The 27,309-nt window shown below is 42.2% G+C and overlaps 1 protein-coding gene, 1 long non-coding RNA gene and 2 other non-coding genes across 4 annotated transcripts in view; 3 read left to right on the top strand and 1 right to left on the bottom strand.

The window, feature by feature from the left end:
* LOC100495229 (Fc receptor-like protein 3) overlaps positions 1 to 27,309 on the top strand; it is a 149,844-nt gene that overhangs the window by 15,540 nt on the left and 106,995 nt on the right. The window contains exon 5 of the mRNA XM_031891842.1: positions 13,471 to 13,761. Coding sequence (XP_031747702.1) covers positions 13,471 to 13,761 — 291 coding nt within the window. The remainder of the gene's footprint in view (positions 1 to 13,470; positions 13,762 to 27,309) is intronic.
* Positions 3,173 to 3,258, bottom strand: trnay-gua. Its single transcript is given in 2 exon segments — positions 3,173 to 3,208; positions 3,222 to 3,258. It is a non-coding gene; the product is annotated as a tRNA-Tyr (tRNA).
* trnan-guu lies at positions 4,278 to 4,351 on the top strand. Its single transcript has one exon. It is a non-coding gene; the product is annotated as a tRNA-Asn (tRNA).
* LOC116406658 lies at positions 20,872 to 22,743 on the top strand. The gene is made up of 3 exons (XR_004219725.1): positions 20,872 to 20,933; positions 21,398 to 21,423; positions 22,463 to 22,743. It is a non-coding gene; the product is annotated as an uncharacterized LOC116406658 (long non-coding RNA).

The following is a 27,309-nucleotide window of genomic DNA, read 5'->3' as shown; positions in this document are numbered from 1 at the left end:
TTTCCGTAGGGGAAGGTACTCTGGGGTACCCTGGGGCAGGTAGCACCACCTGGGGGGCTTAACAGCTCTTGGGGAAGGGACTGAACTGAATAAAAGGGTTCTGGATCCAAGTTAGGACAGGGCACCTACAGAGACTGTGCCAGGAGTGGATAGACTGCACGGGTTCCTCAGGGCAGGATAATCAGTTATCCATAAAGTTGTGTTTATACTATTTCAACGGTTATATAAAGTTATATACTTATATGTTTTAAATGTATTCTCAATCCTTTCTCCTTGTAGATTGTAAGCTCTTTTGGGCAGGGCTCCCTTCCCCTCCTGTATCGGTTACTGATTGCTTTATATGTTACTCCTTGTAGAGTGTAAGCTCTTTTGGGCAGGGCTCCCTTCCCCTCCTGTATCGGTTACTGATTGCTTTATATGTTACTCCTTGTAGAGTGTAAGCTCTTTTGGGCAGGGCTCTCTTCCCCTCCTGTATCGGTTACTGATTGCTTTATATGTTACTCTGTATGTCCAATGTATGTAACCCACTTATTGTACAGCGCTGCGGAATAAATAAATGTTAATAATAATAATAATGTATTGAAATACATTTGTTTTATCTTTTAACCCTTTCACTGCCAGCTGTTTTGTCCCAAAATTGAACATCTACTGCCAAGCCATTTTTAGACATTTTGCACTCATTACATTTGCTTCGGTTTCTTGACAAGAAAACCTACATGAAATAAAGCATGTTATATATTGTTGTTTCCGGAACGAATTGGGCTTGAACATTGTAATAAAATTTTTAACATTTTTTGGAGATTTAACACATTTTTTGAGTGAAATATGTTTAAAAAAAGTGAAATAAAGAAAAAAGTATTTTTATTTTGTGTTTTTTTTCCAAGAACGATTACTTTAACTTACAACAATTTTACTGTTTGTAAAAGCCCCGATTCTGCTGAATCCAAAAATACCAAATATGTATTGGTAACCCACTTTTTTCGTCCAGAAGACACCCCAATAATAAAACAGCATTTTGTGCAATTTTACATTGAAACAAAAGTGAAAAGGCCATCTCTATTTTAACATGGCATATCTTATGACAGAAATGGAATACCCCCATAAGTCACACATTTTTAGAAACTGCACACCTCTATATTTTTAGTTGTGGTGTAGTTTTTGCTCTAAATGCAGTTTCTGTCATACAGATACTGTAAAAACATATACCATATTTTTCATTTTTTTTTCTGAAACACTATCACAGTCACAAAGTCCAAAGTAAATTTGAGAATAAAAGACCAATGAAAATTTTCAAATGAAGGCAGGATAAAAAAGAACAAGTTATCCCGAGTAAAACAATACCTCACATGCATGGGTGCACATAAAGACACGGCCTCCAAACAGCCCAAAACAGGGGCAATACATAAGGGTAATTTCAGCTGGAAAATTTGGAGCTGCGCTCTAAGTGCACACCTTGCAGTTTTTCAGTCTAAACACCCCCTTACTTGTGAAATACCCCCACAAACTATATATATCACTAAATATATAAATATATATTTTCTGAAAGTGCACATCTGTAGCTAATCAGCAGCGCCATTCTTGCTTTCCTATATGCAGAGTTGTGGACGCAGTTCTTCCTAGAAATTTGCGGTTTGGCCTGAAAAAAAGAAAAAAAAGATCCAAAGTTAGACTTCTCCCTGAAATTGCCATAACAATGAAAAAAACCACTAAAATATCAATCTGCAAGTTGTTCTGAACAAAATGATACCCCACATGCATGGGTGCACCTAAAGACACGGCCTCCAAACAGCCCAAAACAGGGGCAATACATAAGAGCAATTTCAGCTTGAAAGTTTGGAGCTGCGCTCTAAGTGCACACCACGCAGCTTTTCAGTCTAAACACCCCTTTATCTGTGAAATACCCCCACAAACTATATTTTTTCTGAAAGTGCACACCTGTGGCTATTCAGCAGCGCCATTCTTGCTTTCCTGCATGCAGAATTGTGGACGCAGTTCACCGTAGAAGTTTGTGGTTTGGCCTGAAATAAAGAAAAAAAAAAGATCCAAAGTGAGATTTCTCCCCAAAAATGCAATAACAACTAAAAAAAACCTACCCAATTTAGCCCCAAAATATATTCTATTTACCTTTATCTGTTTATCTGAACATCTTTTGACTGTATAGTAAAAGTATAACGCAGAACTTAGAAATCAGAGTAATAGAGTAAAACAAGTACAACAGAAAATAAAGCACAATGCAGAACTGAAAAAGCAATGAAACACAAAAGCACTAAACAAATAAAATCAATAATATAAAATAAAACTGATCAAACAGTGATTAGTGTGTAAAGGCTAAAAATGGAAAATAGAATAAAGGCAAAGTATAAAATATGTATGTGTGCACACTTGCAAAGAAGTGTGTGTATGTGTGTGTATAGGTGTGTATATGTATGTGTAAGTGTATGCCTGTGCAAAAAAAAAGTAAAAAAAAAGTGGAAACTGCAAAAAAATTTAAATCAGCAAAAAAAAAATTGCAATTAGTGTAAATGGTGTAATGTGTGTAAATGGTGCAACGATGGTACCTGGGGGCAGGCAAGGCAGATCTCAAAGGCAGTCAGGCAGATCTCAGTGCTGGAGGGTCGCACGGGGCTGCAGGCAAGCTCCACGAGTGAGGGGGCGGCATTGAGCGAGTGCAGAGAACGCGCTTTCTAAATGGGAAACGTAGCTCCTACGTGCTTGGCATATAGCAACTTTTAATGCCAGCATATAGCAGCTACGGTGTTGGTAGGGAAAGGGTTAATGGCTCTAGACAGTGGATTGAAAGCCAGATTCTAGGCTGGTTTGCTGCCTGCCAAAAAGGGATAGCAGAGGATGGTTTCGATCCATCGACCTCTGGGTTATGGGCCCAGCACGCTTCCGCTGCACCACTCTGCTTCTGGTCAGATGCTGGCGAGAGGACTCCTCATTAGTTCACTCATAATCACAATGCTTTGCGCCTGTCAATGTGTTCCTTCTAAAAACAAAGTTGTTCAGAGGAATACTGTCGGGGTAAAACACGTTTTTTTCATTCAACTGCATTGGTCAACAAGGCTGCTCCAACGGGATTCTGCCCTGAAATCCATTTTCTGAAAGAGCGAATTTAGCAAGTTGTTGGGATATCACCCCACTGGCTTGCAGGGAAAACAGCTGGAAAATGTCCTTCGAGCCGGAATCGAACCAGCGACCTAAGGATTGCTTGATTAGACCTACAGTCCTCCACTCTCCCAGCTGAGCTATCGAAGGCCGGTGGACCCCTGCCTATCCGTGTCTTGTTAAAGGGATGGGGTGGAAGGGACTTCAAAGAGGCACCTAAGTGAACACCTTGCAAAGAGGTCTTGCTAAGTAGGGCTCTGTCAGAAAGAAGTTCTGCCTCTTCACTTGCTTCCAGGAATGACTTTGTTTCACAAGGGCAAGCTGTCCTTCTGACCTGCCTACATTCCTGGGGGTTATTGGCGTTAATAAACTCCGCGGTACAGAGTCTTGTCACCCTAGTTTGCCTATACACGCATGCCCTTTCAAGAGGGCCATAGGCATCTTGCCTGAATGGGGACTTGAATCCTGGACCCTCAGATTCGTAGAGCATCAGATCTTGATGCTCTACGAACTGAGATATCTGGGCCCTGCTCATTGTGTGACCGTGGCGCTCTAACCAGACTCATCTCTTAGGGAAAAGGTGAGGCATAGTAGGTGTAATATTCTTATTTGGCTGTCAGTGATTAAACTGGTTTGAAAGTCCAGATTCATGTCTGGCAGCAAGAAGCCAAATGTCAGAAGTGGGATTCAAACACACGGCTTCAGGGGAGACTGCGACCTGAATGCAGCGCCTCAGACCATTCGGCCAACCTGACAGCAGAAGGGGCATCCCAAAGGGCTCCTGCTGTCTGATTCTGTCGCAAGTATATCATAACCAAATAGTCAGCTCAGGCTTTGTTGAAGCACAGGGATTAATATTATTATCAATTTTCAGGCAATAAGGAAAACGGCTTCAGCCAGGCTTCGGGTGGATGTAGCTCAGTGGTAGAGCCCTCTAAATATAGAGGGAGAACTCAGAGGTAGCCCACTCATTTTCTTGTCCCTTAAATGGAGCACCCTCTGCACCTACCCAGCCGATCCTACCGAGATACGGTTAGATGCCTCATTTGTAGCGGCAATCTTTGGTCATAATACATTGTTGTATGGTTGCGCGAGGTCAATACCTGCAGAGGGAAAACACTGGCTTTTACATAGGGTTAAGGCGACACATGCTTGACAGGGCAGGCGTGGTCTCTGTGGCACAATCGGTTAGCGCGTTTGGCTGTTAGCCGGAAGGTTGGTGGTTCAAGCCCACCCAGGGACATCTCTTCTGCTTCTGTGGAAAGATAAAGTTAAGCAACACAAGAATAAATGGCGCCTGGCCTTCTGTTGCCGGAGCATATTATGGCAAAGCCTGCTGGCATGTAGCAAAGCTGAATCTTACTGCTAGTGATGAGAGAATCTGTCCCGTTTCGCTTCACTGAAAAATTTGCAAAACCTTTTCTTTGGGAGCACAATGACCGGGGGGCCGTACTCATGAATACAGCACTAACTGCACTATTTTTTCCGCTGCTAATTTTTGCGGCCGTTTCATGAATAAATCTGCCAATGGGAAACACGGAAATTTGCCACAAATCCAGGCCTGCCAAAAAATTTTGCTCAGCACTAAGCATTAGCACTTTAATCCCTTGCCCTTGGCCCTTAATGAGTTCTGGATAACAAAGCTTAACCTGTCTATTTGATGCACAACAAAACAAATTCAGCACAACGAATTTTTCTCCGTGGCAAATTTTCACGGAAGTTTCACAAAACAATTTGCCAATGGCGAAATGTAGAAATTCGCTGCGAATCCATGCCTCGCAAAACAATTCGCTCATCACTACTCATCACTAATTCCACACTCTCTTTTGGTTTGACCAGTAAACATTGTTAGGATAAAAGATATCTGTGAAGCTTTCCATTCATCCAGGTCATTTTATTGCCTTGTTCGATGTTCAGTATTTATCGTCTGGACTCTGGTTCTGGGGCCAGTTTAAATATGTAAGAGAAAACAGAAGAAGATAATTTAAGGGATGCAAACAAGCCTTTCAGCATAGAACACTGTACATCCCTATCTTATATTAAGGCACATATTCTAGTTACATAAATTTTGCAAAGGGAACTAAAACCCCATCAAAATATGTTAGCAAACATCTGTGACCTTTGTGTGAGAGTAGGGTCAGTGGGTGCAATAGTGTACTAGGTTTTTAGTAACCGCCTACTGCATATAATCTGTCATTAGCTGCTATCAGTTTAGTGCACTAAACCGGAACGGTTACTGTGGGTTACTGGGCCAATGCACTATAGTGCTTGTGTTACGCACATTTGCAGTTAATAGCAGAGAGGTACAAGCAGGAAGTCTCAGCTCTGTAAATCTCACCCTGAGTCCTTAGCAGAAGAAGTAAAAGTTGCTAAATACACAACTTCAAAATGGGAAGTTAAAAATAAGTTTGTGCATCTAATGATTTTGCTTTAGTTGGTGAGCGCCGGCTGTAGGTGCCATGTCGCTCCTGGGGCTCCTCATCTTCCTCTGTAAGTAACTTGTCTTATTTTGCTGCTTTATCCAATAGAAGGAACGTTGCCTTATTGTAAATAATATTTATCTCCCACTCAGCCCCTGTATGGATTCAGCAAAAGGTCTAATTAACCTTAGACCTTCAACTACACTTGCTAAATCCAATGTAACGATGCACCGACTGGACTTGGAGCCCCAAATGTGACAGATTTTATTTCATTCTAAAAAATAATAATAACTAGATGGATTATTAGAAAGGTAACATAATACCAAAAGCAAATGTTTGCTCCAGTTCTAGTAGCCCATAGTGACCAATCAGCAGGTAGCATAGTAACATAGTAAGTTAGGGTGAAAAAAAAGACACACATCCATCAAGTTCAACCATAATGCCTATATATAACCTGCCTAACTACTAGTTGATCCAGAGGAAGGCGAAAAACTCATCTGAAGCCTCTCTAATTTGCCGCAGAGGTGAAAAATGATAAAATTCACAAAACGCAACTTTTTTGTCACCGGCATCTTTTTTTGCAGCGACTGTGACTTTTTTTGGCACACAAAAAAATTTTCTGCTGCGAATTTTCACAGAAGTTTTGCAAAACAATTGGCCAATGTGAAATGCAGAAATTCGCTGCAAATCCATGCCTGCCAAAAAATACGCTCATCAGTACAATTCATCTAATAGTTCTCCATTCTCTCTTCTTTTGCATTCTCACTAGTGAGATAATCAGTTGATGGGAGGCTATGTGGCTGCTTTATAAAATGCTGTGCATAATTTAGTAATATACTGAATATACTGAATTTTTATATATTTTTTTTATCTTTAACAGTCATGGCTACAGAAAATTCAGGTGAGTCTCTGATATATTCATTATATATATATATATATATATATATATATATATATATATATATATATATATATATATATATATATATATATATATAAAAGATATGTTGATAACAATAACGCATTGACTGGGGTATCTGTGCTTCTGTTGGCCGACACTTAATCTTTGATGACATTCTCTTCTTGGTGTAAATAAACTGTAAAATAAGTGACAAAAAACAAAATTTTAGACAAAACTGGGTGAGTGTAGGACTGGCCAGACCAGGGGTGAGTGAGTGTAGGACTGGCCAGACCGGGGGTGAGTGAGTGTAGGACAGGCCAGACCGGGGGTGAGTGAGTGTAGGACTGGCCAGACCAGGGGTGAGTGAGTGTAGGACAGGCCAGACCAGGGGTGAGTGAGTGTAGGACAGGCCAGACTAGGGGTGAGTGAGTGTAGGACTGGCCAGACGGAGGGTGAGTGAGTATAGGACTGGCCAGACTGGGGGTGAGTGAGTGTAGGACTGGCCAGACGGAGGGTGAGTGAGTATAGGACTGGCCAGACCGGGGGTGAGTGAGTGTAGGACTGGCCAGACGGAGGGTGAGTGATTGTAGGACAGGCCAGACCGGGGGTGAGTGAGTGTAGGACTGGCCAGACGGAGGGTGAGTGATTGTAGGACAGGCCAGACCGGGGGTGAGTGAGTGTAGGACAGGCCAGACTGGGGGTGAGTGAGTGTAGGACTGGCCAGACCGGGGGTGAGTGAGTGTAGGACTGGCCAGACGGAGGGTGAGTGAGTATAGGACTGGCCAGACCGGGGGTGAGTGAGTGTAGGACTGGCCAGACGGAGGGTGAGTGATTGTAGGACAGGCCAGACCGGGGGTGAGTGAGTGTAGGACTGGCCAGACCGGGGGTGAGTGAGTGTAGGACTGGCCAGACGGAGGGTGAGTGATTGTAGGACAGGCCAGACTGGGGGTGAGTGAGTGTAGGACAGGCCAGACTGGGGGTGAGTGTGACACAGTTGGCCAGCTTGAATATATTGCAATATATGGACAAACAATCCCTGTTTTGCTTAAAGGGGAGGGCATTGCTTGGCAGCTTAATGCACAGAATGGGTTAATGCCCTATATATATTGATAATGTGGGAGTGCAGAGGGGCTCTTGTTGTTGTCTGTATGTACTTTGTGGTCACAGCCTCATTGCAGTTCTACAATTATTTCAAATTTATTGGTGAGTACAACTTTCCATTTCTTGCTATAGTTTGTGCCCAATGCAACTTGTTCCTCGTGTAATTTTAAGCTTTTTAATGTGTTCCAATCATCTTTATTTGCTACTCACTAGTGTATTTTCTACTGTAACCAAAAATGTGTTCCATTGCAGGGGCTGCTGGCAGAGCCACAGTGAGCTTCTCCCCAAACTGGGCCTCGGCATTCACATCTGAATCTGTAACTCTGACTTGCAATGTAGCTCCCTCTGCACAAGGAGACCCCCCTTATTCCTGGTATAAAGATGGATTATGGATCACAATAGGTCAGAACTATACAATAGTCAGAGCCCAACTGAGTGACAGTGGGGAATATCAGTGTATGTCCCGTAGCAGTGACCGGAGTGAGGCCGTTACACTGACAGTTAGTCATGGTAAGTTTGAGTTTTTTTATTTTGATTTATTATCAAAATAATAAATCAAAATTTATTCTGATTTTGCCACCAGCCCATTGACGTTACTGTACTTGGTGTGAGTAAAAGTTGTGCGATAGGAGTGAGAAAAACACCCAATGACTTTAATGCATTTGGAGTGAGAAAAAGCTTCAGAAAATATGGCCCTTGACTTTGTATATTTTTCAGCAGTTTTGCATATTTTTCACCAAAGAAAAACAGGACAAATTCACGGTTTGCAACTGATATTTTATCTCCCACCCAAATCTATTAAATAGCAGGGTGCAGCATCAAAAGGCACAGTCGCTCCCTGCCCTTACTGCCTGCCCTAGGGCCCTATTGCCGGCTGCACCCCCTGCCGCTCCCTAACTTGCATGTCTGGATGGTAATTCCAAAGTTTTGGGATGAGTTGGGGATGGAAGGGTGCCATGTACTATTCTGACTGACAGAGCCAGCAATGTATTTGTGGGAGAAGCCACGGGTCTTTGTGCTCCAAAAATTGAAAAGATTCCCAAGATTGAAATTGTACAGAAGCAAAGGGATTTAGTTTGGCATTTTGTTCTCATTCCCATATGGACAGAATTTCGCTTCCCAACGATTTGGACCGAAAACATTCCAATGCTTTATACATGGACAATTATTAGAAATGAATGGATAATATGCAGTAAAGCCTATGTACATTTTATAAATTGAGTCCTAAATTGCTTACTTTCAACTGCCATTTCTATACTTCCTGTGCCCTGCTTCCATCTGGGTCTGGCTGTCCTCCTCCCCATCTGTTATTCAGTTGTGTCTGGCTCTGCTCTTCTTACTCCTTTCCCCAGGGTTGGTTAATACTGTATTATTATTATTATTATTAACATTTATTTATAAAGCGCCAACATACCCCGCAGTGCTGTACAATAAGTGGGTTTCATAGATTGGACATACAGAGTAACATAAAGCAATCAGTAACCGATACCGGAGGTGAAGAGAGTCCTGCCCAAAAGAGCTTACACTCTACAAGGAGTAACATATAAAGCAATCAGTAACCGATACAGGAGGGGAAGGGAGCCCTGCCCAAAAGAGCTTACACTCTACAAGGAGTAACATATAAAGCAATCAATAACCGATACAGAGAGAGAGCCCTGCCCAAAAGAGCTTACATTCTACAAAATACATACAGAGTAACATATAAAGCAATCAGTAACTGATACAGGAGGGGAAGGGAGCCCTGCCCAAAAGAGCTTACACTCTACAAGGAGTAACATATAAAGCAATCAGTAACCGATACAGGAGGTGAAGAGAGCCCTGCCCAAAAGAGCTTACACTCTACAAGGAGTAACATATAAAGCAATCAGTAACCGATACAGGAGGGGAAGAGAGCCCTGCCCAAAAGAGCTTACACTCTACAAGGAGTAACATATAAAGCAATCAGTAACCGATACAGGAGGTGAAGAGAGCCCTGCCCAAAAGAGCTTACAATCTACAAGGAGAAAGGGTTGAGACACAAGGCGTGGGAGTACAAGTATGCTGGGTCCTTATGAGCAGGGTCGGACTGGGGGGTGAAGGGCCCATCAGGCCTGCCACCCCAGGGACCCCCACACCCCTAAAAGGACCCCCATAGTGGCCCCACACCCCCCAAGGGACCCCCCACTGCCCACCCAACCCCTCCTCCGAGTGCATGTATAATATAGTTAGTTTCGGGTGCAGCTGACGGGAGCTCCAGGGATCGGGTCTGACCACCAGGACCCACCGGGTTTTTTCCAGTTCCCCCATCAGCCCAGTCCAACCCTGCTTATGAGCCCTCTCCTTCAGCAGCACTGGGTGGGGAGGGCAGAAACGAATGGAGAGAAGAGAGGGCAAGAACAAGTGCAGTTAGAGAGGAAAAGAGGAGCAACAGAAGGCAATAGGATCGGGAAAATAGAGTACAGATCAGAGAAGAAAGGATGAGTATTTTCTTGGTTAAAAGTTTCTAGATGGGGGACATTCTTCACACCAGGGTGCTACATCCATCAAGGCTATTGTTATATAGCAAAGTAATTGTCCAATCCCTCTATTTTATATTAGGTAGGATGGAATTGATGACATAGCATTCAGACTGATTAATGGGTCTTTTTTGTCATTTATTTCCAGGTTACCTCTCCCTGAAAGTTCCCCCCTTTGTGTTTGAAGGGGACAATTTACAGTTTTCCTGTGCCGGGTACCCTGGGTACAAAGCGGATACTGCTAAACTGAACAAAGGAGATCAACTGATAGGTTTCTCGTCCTCTGGGAATTTCCACATTGGAAGAGTAACCATGGCAACGAGTGGCCCCTACACATGTTACAGACCAGTACGGCACGATGGCATGTATTATAATAAAGTGAGCAGTGTGGTCATTTCTGTAAAAGGTAAAAACTTTATCGGTTCTATACCAACAATTTATTGTGGGGATTTAAAGAGTTTACAAAACTACATTTTAGAGAATCTATTTATTGTTTTCATAAGGGAACATAAATCAGCTCTTGTCTATTTACCAAAGTGCCCACTGTAAAACCCAGTGTAAATAAGCTTGAAACCCGGCCTTCTTCTGCAGTGTGACCATGTCCAGAGAGGAGCAACATGTTGTGTTCATATTGGTGTAGTGTTTGCAACTGATGGTGGGCCCAGTGCATTATGGGTACAAAAAACAAACCAAATGTGCATATGTGCCCCCCCTGCCCCCTACCCACATTTAACTTGCTGTCTTTTAGAGGTACAACACATAAGGAGGCTCAGCCCCATCAGGCCCTGTCTTTACTTAGGGGCACATTTACTAACCCATGAATCCGAACCGAATTGGAAAAATTCCGATTGGAAAACGAACATTTTGCGACTTTTTCGTATTTTTTGCTATTTTTTCGGCGCCTTTACGACTTTTCGGAAATTGTCACGACCAATACAATTTGCGCGAAAAAACGTGAGTTTTTCATAGCCATTACGATGCGCTCATATCTTGTCGCGACTTTTTCGTATTGAGCGCTCAGAAGCGGCGGGCGAAACTTTCAGACTTAGCATGATTTTGGAAGCCTCCCATAGGACTCAATGGCACCCTGCAGCTCCAACCTGGCCCAAGGAAAGCCTCCCATAGGGCTCAATGGCACTCTGCAGCTCCAACCCGGCCCAAGGAAAGTCTCCCATGGGCTCAATGGCACTCTGCAGCTCCAACCCGGCCCAAGGAAAGCCTCCCATAGGGCTCAATGGCACTCTGCAGCTCCAACCCGGCCCAAGGAAAGCCTCCCATAGGGCTCAATGGCACTCTGCAGCTCCAACCCGGCCCAAGGAAAGTCTCCCATAGGGCTCAATGGCACTCTGCAGCTCCAACCTGGCCCAAGGAAAGCCTCCCATAGGGCTCAATGGCACTCTGCAGCTCCAACCCGGCCCAAGGAAAGTCTCCCATAGGGCTCAATGGCACTCTGCAGCTCCAACCCGGCCCAAGGAAAGTCTCCCATGGGCTCAATGGCACTCTGCAGCTCCAACCTGGCCCAAGGAAAGTCTCCCATAGGGTTCAATGGCACTCTGCAGCTCCAACCTGGCCCAAGGAAAGTCTCCCATAGGGTTCAATGGCACTCTGCAGCTCCAACCCGGCCCAAGGAAAGTCTCCCATAGGGCTCAATGGCACTCTGCAGCTCCAACCCGGCCCAAGGAAAGTCTCCCATAGGGCTCAATGGCACTCTGCAGCTCCAACGCGGCCCAAGGAAAGTCTCCCATAGGGCTCAATGGCACCCTGCAGCTCCAACCCGGCCCAAGGAAAGTCTCCCATAGGGCTCAATGGCACTCTGCAGCTCCAACCTGGCCCAAGGAAAGCCTCCCATAGGGCTCAATGGCACTCTGCAGCTCCAACCCGGCCCAAGGAAAGTCTCCCATGGGCTCAATGGCACTCTGCAGCTCCAACCCGGCCCAAGGAAAGTCTCCCATAGGGCTCAATGGCACTCTGCAGCTCCAACCCGGCCCAAGGAAAGCCTCCCATAGGGCTCAATGGCACTCTGCAGCTCCAACCCGGCCCAAGGAAATTCTCCCATAGGGCTCAATGGCACTCTGCAGCTCCAACCCGGCCCAAGGAAAGTCTCCCATAGGGCTCAATGGCACTCTGCAGCTCCAACCCGGCCCAAGGAAAGTCTCCCATAGGGCTCAATGGCACTCTGCAGTTCCAACCCGGCCCAAGGAAAGTCTCCCATAGGGCTCAATGGCACTCTGCAGCTCCAACCCGGCCCAAGGAAAGTCTCCCATAGGGCTCAATGGCACTCTGCAGCTCCAACCCGGCCCAAGGAAAGTCTCCCATAGGGCTCAATGGCACTCTGCAGCTCCAACCCGGCCCAAGGAAAGTCTCCCATAGGGCTCAATGGCACTCTGCAGCTCCAACCCGGCCCAAGGAAAGTCTCCCATAGGGCTCAATGGCACTCTGCAGCTCCAACCCGGCCCAAGGAAAGCCTCCCATAGGGCTCAATGGCACTCTGCAGCTCCAACCCGGCCCAAGGAAAGTCTCCCATAGGGCTCAATGGCACTCTGCAGCTCCAACCCGGCCCAAGGAAAGTCTCCCATAGGGCTCAATGGCACTCTGCAGCTCCAACCCGGCCCAAGGAAAGCCTCCCATAGGGCTCAATGGCACTCTGCAGCTCCAACCCAGCCCAAGGAAAGTCTCCCATAGGGCTCAATGGCACTCTGCAGCTCCAACCCGGCCCAAGGAAAGTCTCCCATAGGGCTCAATGGCACTCTGCAGCTCCAACCCGGCCCAAGGAAAGTCTCCCATAGGGCCCAATGGCACTCTGCAGCTCCAACCTGGCCCAAGGAAAGTCTCCCATAGGGCCCAATGGCACTCTGCAGCTCCAACCCGGCCCAAGGAAAGTCTCCCATAGGGCTCAATGGCACTCTGCAGCTCCAACCCGGCCCAAGGAAAGTCTCCCATAGGACTCAATGGCACCCTGCAGCTCCAACCCGGCCCAAGGAAAGTCTCCCATAGGACTCAATGGCACTCTGCAGCTCCATCCCGGCCCAAGAAAAGTCACCATACTGAAGCTTGAATGAATCCGAATCTTTCGTACTCGGCGCGAAGGCTACGAAAAAGTCGCGACTTTTCGCGCAAGTTTTAACGCTCCGAAAAAATCGGCAGATTTTGTGCAACATTCGGAATGGCAACGAAAAAGTCGCGACAATTTTCCGAAAAATCGCAAAATACCGATCATTACGAAAAAAACGCAATCGGACGATTGTGAGTAAGTAAATGTGCCCCTTAGTGTTCTAAGGCTGCTCTCTGCAATGAGCAATACATTTGTGATCCTAGCACTCCATGCAAAAAGCACAAAATCCTTTTGTGTCTCTACTTAATTGAATTAATTAATTATCAGGTGTCCTACATTAATGATCAGCATTATCTACAGGTTTTTATTTAACTTGCCTCTTTCCTTTTTTAGAGCTCATCTCAAAGCCAGAAATATCTGTGAATTCAGGTTCCCTGAGTCAGATTAATGAAGGGGATCACATGACCATAACATGTGACACAGAGCTCAGCCCACACAGAGAGACTACAGAGCTGCAGTTTGCTTTCTACAGAAATGGGCACAATGTGCAGGGATTCAGTTTATCCAACCAATATGGAGTCCCCTCAGCTCAGCTGGAGGATTCTGGGAATTATACCTGTGAGGTACAAACTCCAACCGGCAGTGTGAGGAAGGAGAGTGACCCAAAAAGTATCCAGATAAAAGGTGAATAAAGCTTGAACTGCAAAATATGTTTGTATTCTTTCTATGAGGAAAAAACTTGCTGATTCTATTTCTTTATTATTAACTTAATAATAATAATAATAATAATTTTAATTAGAAAGGGAAGTTTGAGAACAAACTTCATGTTGGGTTGAAAAACGTGAAGTCACTGAATGAAATCTGATCTGTTGTTGGCTCTGCCCACTTTTTCTAACCTTGGACCACAGTTATATAGTAAAAACCACTGTGCAAAGTTTGGGGACCCTGGTTTTAATAGTGTCTGCATGGCAGCAACTTAAATTTCCCCACTGAAAGTCAATGAGTGACATCTGATTGGCGGTTGGTGGCTCCACCCCCTTTTTCTAACCTGGAACTGCAGTTACCCAGTGACTAACTAATAGTTAAAGAATGGCAGCAGTTTAAATTTAAACCAATAAAAGTCAATAGGTAAATTGTGATTGGTGGTTGGTGAGTGTGCCCACTTTTTCTAACCTTGAGTTGAAGTCACCCAGTGACAAACTTAAATAAATAAATATTGTGAGAAAGGTAGCATTTTAAATTTAACAAAAAAAATTCAAGAGGTGAAGTTTGATTGGCTGTTGGTGGCTCCACCCACTTTTTCTAAAACATAAAAATCTAGTCCCCTAGTAGCCCTGGTGTTATTACTGTAAGAATGGCAGCAGGTTGAATTTCCCCATTAAAAATCAATAGTTAAAATCTGATTGGCTGTTGGTGGCTCCACCCACTTTTTCTAACTCTGAACCGCAGTTACCTGGTGACTAACTCTGCAAAGTTTGGGGACCTTAGTATTAATATTTAAAGAATGGCAGCAGTTTAAATTTAAACATCTGAAGTCTATAGGTTAAATCTGATTGGCTGTTCTTGGCCTTACCCACTTTTCTAAACTTGGAACATAGTCACCCAGTGACAAACTGTGCAAAGTTTGGGGACCCTGACATTAAAAATGTGAGAATGGCTGCAGTTAAAATTTCCCCACTAAAAACAATGAAAGAAATGTGATTGGCTTTTGGCGGCCCTGCCCACATTTTCTGACCTTGACTACAAAGTCACCCAGTGACTGACTGTGCAAAGTTTGGGAACCCTGGCATCAAACCAATAAAATTCAATAGGTGAAATCTGATTGGCTGTTGGTGGCCCCGCCCACTTTTTAAAAACTAAACCTGCAGTCCCCTAGTGACTAACTGTGAAAAGTTTGGGGACCCTGGTGTTAATACTGTGAGAATGGCAGCAGGTTGGATTTCCCCATTGAAAGTCAATAGGTAAAATCTGATTGGCTGTTTGTGGCTCCGGCCACTTAAAAAAAGCCCAACTTGAATACGTAATCACCCAGTGACTGACTGTGCATAGTTTGGGAACTCTGGGATCAAACCAATAAAAGTCAATAGGTAAAATTTGATTGGCTGTTGGTGGCTCCACCCACTTTTTCTAACCTTGAACCGCAGTTACCTGGTGCCTAACCCTGAAAAGTTTGGGGACCCCGGTGTTATTATTGTGAGAATGGCAGCAAGTTAATAGGTAAAATCTGATTGGCTGTTCACAGCTCCGCCCACTTTTGGGCATCCAACAATCATATTTTCATTCAGGCTGACCTCATGACTATGTGATTCAAGTTTGGGGAGTGTAGCCTCAAAGCTGTAAGTTTGGCAGCAGTTTCAATTTCCCCATAAAAGTCAATGGGTGAAATATGATTGGCTGTTGTTGGCCCTTTCCACTTTGGGGTCATCCAACAAAAGTCACTGTTTCATTCGGGGTGACTCCATGATTATGTTTTTCAAGTTTGGGGGGTGTAGCTTCAAAGCTGTAGGAGTGGCAGCAATTTGAAAATCTTCCCTGTCAAAGTCAATGGGAAAATTGGGGGGTTCAGAGCGGCACCACAAAAAGATGGGGGGCGGGATCACTTAGAAAAGCACAAGCAACCTGATCCACTATAGGGTGAAGAAGTGCGGGGAGTTTGGGTGTTGTACCCCTAAAACTGTAGGAGGAATAGCGTTTAGAAAATGGGGGGTGCTAAGAAGAAGAAGAAGAAGTGGAAGAATAAGTCGAAGAACTGTCTGTGGGGTTTTCAACCCAACACAATTATGTAAGTATCCATGCATGTAATGATTTCAATTCTATATTTTTGTTTTTAATCAATTCAGATCTAGTCCAACAGGTTCAGCCTTTCCTACATATTACTCCCTGGATCAGTTACTTCTTATTTATTTCTTGGTATAAAGGTTGGCCACTTATTTTGAATTCCTGTATCATTTATTAACACCTTATTAAGCTACTTCATTGGTTTTATAGCATATTTATCAAAAAATTCAAATCTTTAAACCTCGACTGCATAATGTAAAAGAAAATCTCAAACAAAAATCGAATTGTTCCATGCATTCTCAATGAGGCTTTACAATCTTGACTGTTTGAAATTGCACCTTACACTGGATTCTATAGAAGCTCTACAGGTTTTAGTTGTCAAACCTTTTCATTTGAATTTTTGTTTGATAAATCTTAATTTTTTTTTTAAACTAAAAAAAAATTGGAAAAAAATTCGAGATTATGTTTTTATGCTAGAATTTTCTCAAATATCGATTTTTTTTTAATAAATAACCTTCTCAGTATGATGTAGAGGCATTTAAATGATTTTAATACAGTTTGCAATCAATATGCATTCATTTTTGTGTAAAATAAATAAAAAAATAAATAATAATAAAAGTAAATGTAATAGAGAACATTCCCCTTGAGTTTTTAGTCAATAGTGGTTTGATATTTTCTTTTAAAGTGTTTAGTTTATAAGTTTAATACATGCCAGCCACGGACTAAGGAGCAATGTAATATACGTAACATAAACAGGGGTGAAAAAATGTCAAGCATTACGTTCAGGCAGTAAAATCTCAACTGTAGTGATGGGCGAATCTGTCCCGTTTTGCTTCGCTGAAAAATTTGCGAATCTTTCTAAAGATTCATGAAACGGCGAAAAATTTGTGACTATTCTTTTGATGCCCGTCACTATTCTTGCGGCAATTTTTGGATGCATGTCTATTCTTGCGACAATTTTTGGCTGCACGACTATTCTTGTGGCAATTTTAGGATGCATGTCTATTCTTGCGACAATTTTTGGGCGCACAACTATTCTTGCGACAATTTTTTGATGTGTGACTATTCTTGCGACAATTTTTGGATGCGCGACTATTCTTGCGACAATTTTTGGATGCACGACTATTCTTGTGACAATTTTTGGATGTGCGACTATTCTTGCGACAATTTTTGGATGCGCGACTATTCTTGTGACAATTTTGGGGTGCACGACTATTCATGCGACAATTTTTGGATGCGCGACTATTCTTGTGACAATTTTTGGCCGCATGACTATTCTTGCGACAATTTTTTGGATGCGCGACTATTCTTGTGACAATTTTTGGCCACATGACTATTCTTGCGACAACTTTTGGATGCACGACTATTCTTGCGACAGTTTTTGGATGCGCGACTACTCTTGCAACAATTTTTGGATGCTCGACTATTCTTGCGACAATTTTTGCCCGCATGACTATACTTGTGACAATTTTTTTGACGTGTGGTGAAATTTTCTGCGGCAAATATTTTCATCCATTTCGCGAAACAATCCGCCAATGGCGAAGTGCGGAAATTCACCGCGAATCCATGCCTGGCCAAACATTTCGCCCATCACTATTCAACTGTCTTGAATTTTTTTTTAAAAAAAAAGCTCATCATTAGACCAACTCTTTTATGCCAATTGGCATTGGAAGGAAGGGGCGGGCCAAGCTGACCGGGCACCTTAGGCAACCTCGCCCCTGCTCAAAACCAGAGCACAGCACAGACTAGGGGTAGGCAGGAGAGGTTCCCCCTACAATCGTTACGCCCTAGGCAGCTGCCTCTTCTTCCTACCCCTACTTCCGTCCCTGTTGGAAGGCGAGAGACAACTTTTTATGTTAGACCTGGGTTATATAGGAAGGATATAAGCCTGTATTTATAGTTAAACGTAGTAGCTGTAGAGACTTCATGGGCTAAAACACCCCAAAAACATGGTTGTTGCAGTCGGTGTCCTACAGTTTCAAGAATTTGCAAGACATTAACTTAGTACTTACCCAATTACTGGCGTTCCTACTAGTAATGAGGAAATTTTGTTGCCAGGCATGGATTCGCAGTGAATTTCTACATTTTGCCGTTGGTGAATTGTTTCGCGAAACTTCTGTAAAAATTTGCCGCCGAAATATTCGGGACACGGAATTTTTTTTGTCGTGCTTCAAATCAGGCACAGTCGCATCAAAATTGGGTGCAGTCATGTAAAAAAACCGCGGGTGACAAAAAATAGACGCGGGTGACAAAAGAGAAACGGGCGACAAAAAAAATTGCGTGACAAATGTGTTTCACGAATTTTCTTGCCGTTTCGTGAATTTTATGGCAAAGTTCATCACTAGTTCCTCCTGCTCCCAGATTCACTTTACAGTAAGGATTTAGTATGAAGGGGATAGAACGGTGTATTTTTAAGTGAGACTGGGAGGCAAAATTATTCAAATGTGATTTTTAGTTTTTGATGAGAAAATTTTCGAAAAATCGAAATTATGACATTTTTGATACTGAGATTTATCAAACAGGGAAAAAATAGCAGAAATTCAGCAATTTAAAACCTGTTGACAATAACAACATTCAATAATTAGAGTTATTACAGATAGAAAAATGCAGTTCTTTTTGCAATCAAGTTTTTTTTCCCATAACTTAAGTTTTTTTCATAAGTATTTTAGTGAGAGAAAAAAATCTCTTGAAAATTCCTACTAGGTGTTAAATATAATATACAGTAATATAAATATAATAAAAATATATTTTATATATATATATATATTATATACATTGAGTGGCAGTTAACCCTTTAAATAACTTTTATGAATACTCAGTGACAATTTGCTATTGTTTTTTGTGTCCAATCCGCCTCTCCCTATCCTGCTTAGGCCACCAATCCAGTCTTATTACTTAAATAACATTATGTCTTGTTCTGCCTCCCCAAAGAGAAGAGCCACACAGTGATGGGAATAGGAATCACACTGGCCTTCCTGGTTCTGCTTCTTGTTACTGCCATTGTAGCCTTCAAATACAAGAGCATAATGATGCCTTCATCCTTCACCAACTGTCGGTTTTTCCCAAGAAGCTCAGGTAACGACAGATTGTTCTAGTTGTTGGCTGACCCTTCAGTGGGTTTTTATGTCCTCCCAGTCTCAATAATGACATTATTTCCTTCTATGAATGACATAATAATTGTAATATTGCCCTGTCATGAATGGACAGAACTTACTTACTATATTCTAAATTACTATATTCTTTAAACGAGTGCTGTTTTCTAAATATGTAATTTATTGTACAGTTGCAAACTGCCATTGTTTACATGACTGTTTAGTCTATCAAAATACTGCCTCTATCATATCCTACTTTTATCATCTTTTTCTATTGTTGCCATCTTGTCCTACTGTCTCCATCTTGTCCTTCTGTCTCCATCTTCTCCTGCTGTCTCCATCTTGTCCTTCTGTCTCCATCTTGTCCTGCTGTCTCCATCTTGTCCTCTGTCTGTCTCCATATTATCCTACTGTCTCATCGTATCCTGTTGTCTTCATTGTTTCCTTATGTCTTCAAGATAAACCAGAAGGAAGGACACTCTTCCTGGTATAGTATGACTAAAATAGGTTTATTCCATAATAAAAGATACATTTACAGAATAGTAGAGATCAATTCGCTCATCATACAATGTTACAGCAGTGCACAGTGCCCGTATGTCTCCATCTTGTCCTAGTGTCTCCATATTTCCCTACCATCTCCATCTTGCCTCCTTGGTGCAGCATCTCACACTATTATGACCATTCTGGGCTACTATTTCCATCTCCTCCTATTTTCAGCATCTCTCACTATTAGGACCATTCTGGGCTACTGTTTCCATCTTGTTTTATTGTTTCCATCTTCCTCTATTTCAGCATCTCACATTATTATGACCATTCTGGGCTACTGTTTCCATCTTCTCCTATTTTCAGCATCTCGCACTATTATGACCATTCTGGGCTACTGTTTCCGTCTTGTTTCCATCTCCTCCTATTTTCAGCATATAACACTATTATGACCATTCTGGGCTGCTGTTTCCATCTTGTTTTATTGTTTCCATCTTCCTCTATTTTCAGCATCTCACACTACTATGACCATTCTGACCTACCTTACTTCCCACCTACAACTGTAGATCAGCAGAGTCCCACTATCTCAGTCCAGCTGTCCCAGCTTACAGTAAATAAATACTGGTATTATTTGTTTTCAGGTGGCTCAGTGACTAAAGCCCAGTACAGGTGAGTTATTACAGATTACACATTGAAGCACTTATGAAGAGTAACTTTAAAGAAAGTTGACTTTCATTTTTGTGATTTTATTTTAACTTAAATATTCATTTTCCTTTCCAACATCCAACCCCCTGTCTGGTTGCTAGGGTCAGTAAAAATCTAGCAACCAGATAGTAGTTATCAACTCCGATGTATGCCTCCATTGACTGCATTGTCAATTGTTAATTGTGATTTAACAGGGCTTGTTCAAGGCATCAAGCTAAAGAACAGCAAACGCCAAGTGATGTGACACCTGGAGCAGAACAGCCCGAATACGGAAACAGTGAGTTTGTTCTAAACTACATTTCATGTCCTACATGTCCATTGTCCAGTCAGGGGAGATTTCACCTCTCATAGACTACAAAAGGGTTCTTCTTGCAGCCTGTTGACATTCATGGGTAGGATGTATATTCTAAGCCTCTATTGCAGGGATGGTTTCTTTGTCAAATAACTTTGGAAGCCTACAACCTCTCAATCTTGGAATTACTAAGATAATGGCTGGGCAATATTGGCCAACTGTTTCCTTCTTATTTCCATCTTCTCCTATTTTCAGTATCTCACACTATTATGACCATTCTGACCTACCTTTGGAAGCCTGAAACCTTTCAATCTGGGAACTACTAGGATAATACCTGGGAAATATTGCTGGAATTGTCATTCCATATTCCCTATAACTAAGCATAGCATTACTGCCTACCTACATACCTACGTAACTCTTTGTATTTCTTTTAGTAGTTATCCAAGATGGCACACATGGAAAAGATATCTGTTATGCTGACTTAGATAATAACCATAAACAAACAGGTATGTTATCTTACAATATATTTGGCAATTCTCATTGGTCACATGGTTTAGAAAATGTTTAGTTCTGTTGGTACATTCTAATTTTTATAACAAGGCTGAAGGCTGCATTATATCTATAAACTAAGAGCTAAAGCATCAGACATGCCTTTGGGTGTGACTGGGAATGTAAGCTTCCTGGACAACTGGTTTCCTACTAAGCATACATTAACCAAATGTCTAAAATGCCACGCATATAAACACATACATATGTATGAAAAATAGTATTAAAACTAAGATGGTCATTTCTTACATAGAGGCATAGTCCATATAGAGAGATATAGATAATCAATATTAGCACGGGGATATAATGTAGGCATAATCCCAAAGGGAACTATATGGTGGCCTTGAATAGAGATGAGCCAATGCACTGTGACTAAGCAACTGTAAATGCTTCAGGATTTAACCCCCAAACATTTTTCTTTCAGCTTCTTCTTCACCAGTCAATAATAATGTGAGTACTTCAACAGGTCTATATTAATACTCTTGAAGTGTGAGGCATACAGTCGTCCCATTTCTTTATTACTATAAATTCTCCGTTAACTAAGATAATCTTTCAGTTTAATGGGAAAGGCGGTGGGCAATGCATAATTCATTCACAAATGCTCCATGTCTCCCATGTCCCACTGTTATAGGCACAAGGGCTAATGTACTAAGGGGTGCTGAATTATACCCCCTTAGGGTCCAAGACTTAGGGACTGGGGCAATGGACTTTACAGGCTGTGATGTGCATGAATCTACAGTACAGCACAAGGGAGCCCTATACTGCCCTGTACTGTATGCCAGACACAGCTGGTAAGTTTGGGCAACCCAATGTAACACTGCATTGTTTAAAACACAGGCAGCACATCATTAAGTCTTTGGGGATGATTTATTAAGGATTGGGCATCAAGGTTCAAGATTTAAAAAAAATGATCAATTAAAAAAAACCCAAGGTGAAAACAACCCGACCAAGACATTGAATTCCCCTTCCCCAGTGATCCCCCAACCAGCAACTCACAAGCAACATGTTGCTCACCAACCCCCTTGAGCAACAGTGGCTTGAAAGCGGATGCTTATTTTTCAATTTTGGACTTGGAGGAAAGTTGTGGAGGCATAAAGACCATGTGTACTGCCAAACAGAACCTCCTGTAGCCTGCCAATCCACACTGAGCTACCAAATAACCAATTACAGCCCTTAATGGTCAACCCTTAGAACCTTTTTGATGCTTGCATTGCTCCCCAATTTTTTTTATATTTAAAAGTTGCTCACAGGTAATAAAAGTTGGGAACCGTTGCCCTAACCCAATACTTGATCCTTTATAAATCAACCCCTAGGTGTTCCATTCTAGGAAGGCAAATAGCTGGGCCTCAGGGTGCATCATGCAAAGCAAGGTGTAAAGAGCTAAAAACAGGGTGTTTTGTGCCACTTTTTTGCACTTTCTTCTGTGTACAGTTAGTTTGTAGCTGCCGGTGTCTTATGTCTTATTAGTCTTATTTTGTCTTTTATTCAGGGTGAAGGTTCTGTTACCTATGCTGATGTAAAAAATAAATCCAACAGAACTTCCCAGAATTACGGGGAACCTGATGCTTCCATCTATAAGAACTTCAGTGCCAAATAGCTTCATGCACAATCATGGCAAAACCACTAGCACTTTTGGACATCCATGGCCCAGTAGCCAGTTCTTTCAGTTGACTCAAAAGAGAAAAATGAACTTAATCATTGAATAATAAGAACTTCCCAGTTCCTTCTGTTCTCTCTGACTATGTAGAAACATGGAAATAAAGAAATCTATTGAAATGTTTTATTACTAAAGAAGAAGTAAAAAGTTCAGCCCAATTTTTGTTTTAGAGTTTTCTGATATTCAAACTGCCAAGTAGCTCCAGGGTTCCCATAGCTGCTTGCGTCAATAGAAACAACATATGAAGTGACGCCATCTTGACTATGAACATTTTGACTGCAACACTGTCTAATTTGATAAATTGTACACTCTAGACAAGGGATCCCAAACCTTTTTTACTCGTGAGCCACAGATGTAAAAAGTGTTGGGGAGCCACACAAGCATGAAAAATATTCTTTGGGGGTGACAAATAAGGGCTGTGATTGGCTATTTGGTGATTGGCTATTTTCATTAATTGATTGATTTGTTCCTGGTGGTTGGATCTGAACAACTACAGGTGACTATCTCTCAAAAATGACTTTTATATTAATATATTACTAGAGGCAATCTGGCCTTATTTTTGGAAAATGAGAAGGGAGGCAATTTCATGTAATTAAGCTGGATCACCTTGCCTATTGGGGTGATCCTAATGTTATGGCAAGTCATTTTCAGGAGATTTTGTAACAATGGGTGACAAATCCTACCATGTGTCCTCGCCCAAAAAGAACCACTGGCATCCAAAATTTCTTTTGAAAATGTATGTAAAAGTTTGAGTTCATACTGGAGACCATTTGCCTCTACTATGGGGAGAGGGTTGCATATGGCAACAACATGTTAGTTACACTTTTCACTTAATTACCACTTGGAACATTCCGTACATACAGCTGAATTGTCTGCCGGAACAGACAACTTTAGTTTTGTAATTTGTAAGCCTACATTTTTGGTGCATAATTGGGCCATTTGGGGAGTAGGGGTTCCCGACATCTCCACACAGTTCATAATGTTGCACAGCTTTAATAAAGAAAATAGAAGACAAGCCACTTGCTGAATTATTCTTAGCTAAGAACCGACAAAGAGACTCTGTGGGGGAAAGAGGAAGGAAGGGAGAGAAAATGAGATGATTCACTTAACCATCACCCCGCAAAATCTATGGTGGACAAAAATAAAAATATGTTGTATTTAACAGGTTTCTGCTCACTATGAAAAAAAGATGAAGACTCAAGAGGAACTTGTGGTGTCTCACAGACTTCTTTATAGCTAGGAACCATTCTATTTTTATTTGGATGTTCACTCTTTCAGACCCTAGACTCTGACGCCAAGTATGCCCTGACCTATCCACTGACCAATGGCTGAATTGAGCTGAGCCATTTGTGTCCCTATCAGGTGGGTCTTGAAACTCTGACCCCTCTATTATATACACTGGATAAAAAAACGGATTAAGCACATTTGCCTTTATAACTAAACTAATTATATCTTTTTAATGGAACCATACTTAACCTTCATCAATTTACATTGATATACTTTTTAAAAAAATGTTTTGTTGCCACAATCATTCTTCATTTTCTATATTTGCCCTTCTGATTGCTGTTTTGCTTTATTTATATTCTCAGTGCCATAGAGAGAATGGGAAGTGGTTGCACTTGTGGTCAGTTATTGGCTATTGTGGTTCATTCTGAGAGCATGGCAGTATTTCAATTGCTGTTTGTGCCCTTGACAGGAATGTCCAGGCAAAAGTGTTACTTTTCAATTACAATTACATTTACAAGTAAGTTAAATATTGAACATGTTTAATCAATAATTACTGGGCAGTTGCTTGTATTTACATTTCCTTTCATTTAGCAATAATTTGTTTTTGGCTGGACGTTCCATTAATCGGCAAACAGCATCATTAATACAAATATTGATGGAAGTGGTGGGGCCCAAGGCAAATCAGATTCAAACAAAGCCCTTCAGCTGTAGGTGTTGGGATCAGCAACAACAACAACAACAGAATGGTCTGGGGTTGGGCAATGCTAATGTAAGTCTTACGGGGGCCATCTTGTCATTCTGTTACCATCTTTCCCCTACTCTGTCCTATGCCATTCACTCTTGCTGCCTACAGCTGCTGCCTGGTGGGACCCCTGGTTAGACCCCCTAAAGACTACACTGGCAGTGGAACAATGGGACCCTGTGGCCCTGTAACCCTCTCTTGGAATACTTCTGTAGATTAGGATCACACTTAAATTACAATGGGCGCTTACCTACTGGCAACCTGGTAACTCTTTGGAAATGCACTGGGAGATTGGGGTTTCACAATGCACTGCCTTGGTCTTATGGGCACTGAGGGATACATCTCAGGGGGTCCCACTAATACTCAGAGATTTTCAGCAATAATAAACCTTATATAGAAAAATAAAAATGCAACGGGCATCTAATGCAATTAACAATCCTGCAATGGGGATGTGGGGCTCTATCTGACTAACAGAAATGTATTCTGGTTGATTAATCATCTGAACAGCCCCAAAGTTTGGATCCAAATGGGATAAATAAATACACAGTTCGGTTCCCTACAATATGTCTCCAGACAGTGGTGCCGTTCATGCAAACAAGCCATTCAGATAAGGGTAATATAGATCCCGGCAAAAAGTAAAATAACCCTGGCATGATTACTGGTTGCGCCATCTTGTTTTTGGGCATTTATACATTCTCTGCCCTATTTTTTAATTGACCCTTTTTTATGTGCTAGCTTACCTTATAGGAAATGGATTTCTGATTGCAAATATTGGGGTGTTTAAGCTAATTTGGTGGTGAGGGGAAACATACTGTTTGTGCCCCTGGGGTAGTCAACTTGACAAAAAGCTGGCCATTGGGCTGTTGACTTTTGCGTTGTAATGACAAGCTGAACCATCTGCTGAAATTTAGTAAGTACAATGATTTTTATTCAATAAATGTGAATGGTTTTACACTTTGGGAGTGTGTCTGTCTTCTCTATTTTTATGTTTACAGAAGTGCTTTCTTTCCTCATGGTAGACAGTCTAGTAATACCATCACGATCATAGCAGGTGAATCCTTAAAGCAAAGGGCAAGGTCAACTAACTCACTACAGATGCAGCCAGCAAGTTTTCACATTTTGTATCACCATGTCCAGACACCATTTTTTAAATGTTAAATCCTGCCTCTAGATGGTGCTAGAGTGCAAAGACTTGTAAGCAAAACACAATGATAAACCCCATAGACCATGCGCCACCTGGTGGTGGATTTTGGTAATTTTTTCCTCTGTGTTAACTGAAAGAGATATAACATGACAATATGGTTAAGGAACTTGGTTGCATAAGCGCTGCGGAATATGTTGGCGCTTTATAAATAAATGTTAATAATAATCTGCATATTAGGGCTCATTTACAATGCCCCACACAGTGTGCAAAATGTCCAAAGACACTCGGTAATGACAGAGCTAGCTCCGCCTCCTGATGTTGACACTGAACACTGAATTTTTTATCCAGCACAGTACAAACCACAGTAGGGGGTGCAAGTGTCCCCAAAATGAGCTCTAAGGCACGTACTTTTTGTACAACCAAGTTGTTTTCCCAGTTGTGCCCCATCCAATCTGTGGATTAATTTATAGCTCATGGGTACTATGTTATAGGAGATATGAGCAACTGTAATGCATTTTGTCTGTGTGACCTTTGAGTAGTGAGAGTGAGTGGGTGCAATAGCACCCGGGGTTTGCAGTTCTCCCCTATATATAATCTGTCATTAACTGTCATCAGTTTAGTGCCCTAAACCAGAGCTGTTACTGTGGGTTACTGGACAAGTGCACATTCTCACATTCTGGACAGGTGCAAAAGGCTCAGTTTCTCACCCCATGTGTTTTGCAGTAGAAATCACTAAATACAGATCTACAAAATGGGAAGTGAAAATGCCGTTTGTGTATCTGGAGCTTTAGCTTACGGGGCATTAGTTGGTGAGCGCCGGCTGTAGGTGCCATGTCGCTCCTGGGGCTCCTCGTCCTGCTCTGTAAGTACAACTTGACTTATTTAGTATTTTATCCAATAGAAGGAATGTTGCCGTATTTTACAGCTTCATCACAAACTGAGCCCATGTACTGACAGCAGAAGGGTTAGAGTTCCAAATGCCCCGTGTGCCTGGGGCCTGGGGCCGTTGTGGGGCAGATTCACCCACAGACATCTGCACTAGTAATTATCTGGGGTATCAACTCATCTCCTGATTCCTCTCTCCCCTCACTGGGAATCCAATCAGTTTGTGGGATGCTGTATGGATACGTTATATAATGCTGTGTATAATTTACTATTTCTGACTTCAAAAATGCAGTGTATAATATTTATTTCTTTTCTCTCTATTATCTTGAACAGCCATAACTACAGACAATGCAGGTGAGTCTCTGATTAAATAATTAGTTTCACTAAACATTATATATACATATCTAATGAATTAGTGCCCCAACGGGAAAGAAATGTGTCCTTGTCCTGTAAGTTGTATCCTTAGAAATAACCAGGCCCGGATTTGTGGAGAGGCCACCAAGGCCCGGGCCTAGGGTAGCACAAATTTGGGGGCGGCATGCTTGAAATTTTGCTCCCATACGGAGCAATGGGGAGCTCAGATTGGAAATCCAGCCCTGGAGATAACAGCTGTGCCCCCTATCAAATGTATTTATTGTAGAGCAGGAAGAGCAGGAAAAAATGAATTAAAATATTTTGAGA

This window comes from Xenopus tropicalis, chromosome 8 (genome assembly GCF_000004195.4).
Source record: "Xenopus tropicalis strain Nigerian chromosome 8, UCB_Xtro_10.0, whole genome shotgun sequence".
Taxonomy (NCBI): Eukaryota; Metazoa; Chordata; class Amphibia; order Anura; family Pipidae; genus Xenopus; species Xenopus tropicalis.
Note: the sequence above shows the minus strand (reverse complement) of the source record. Positions and strands in the feature narration are given on the sequence as shown.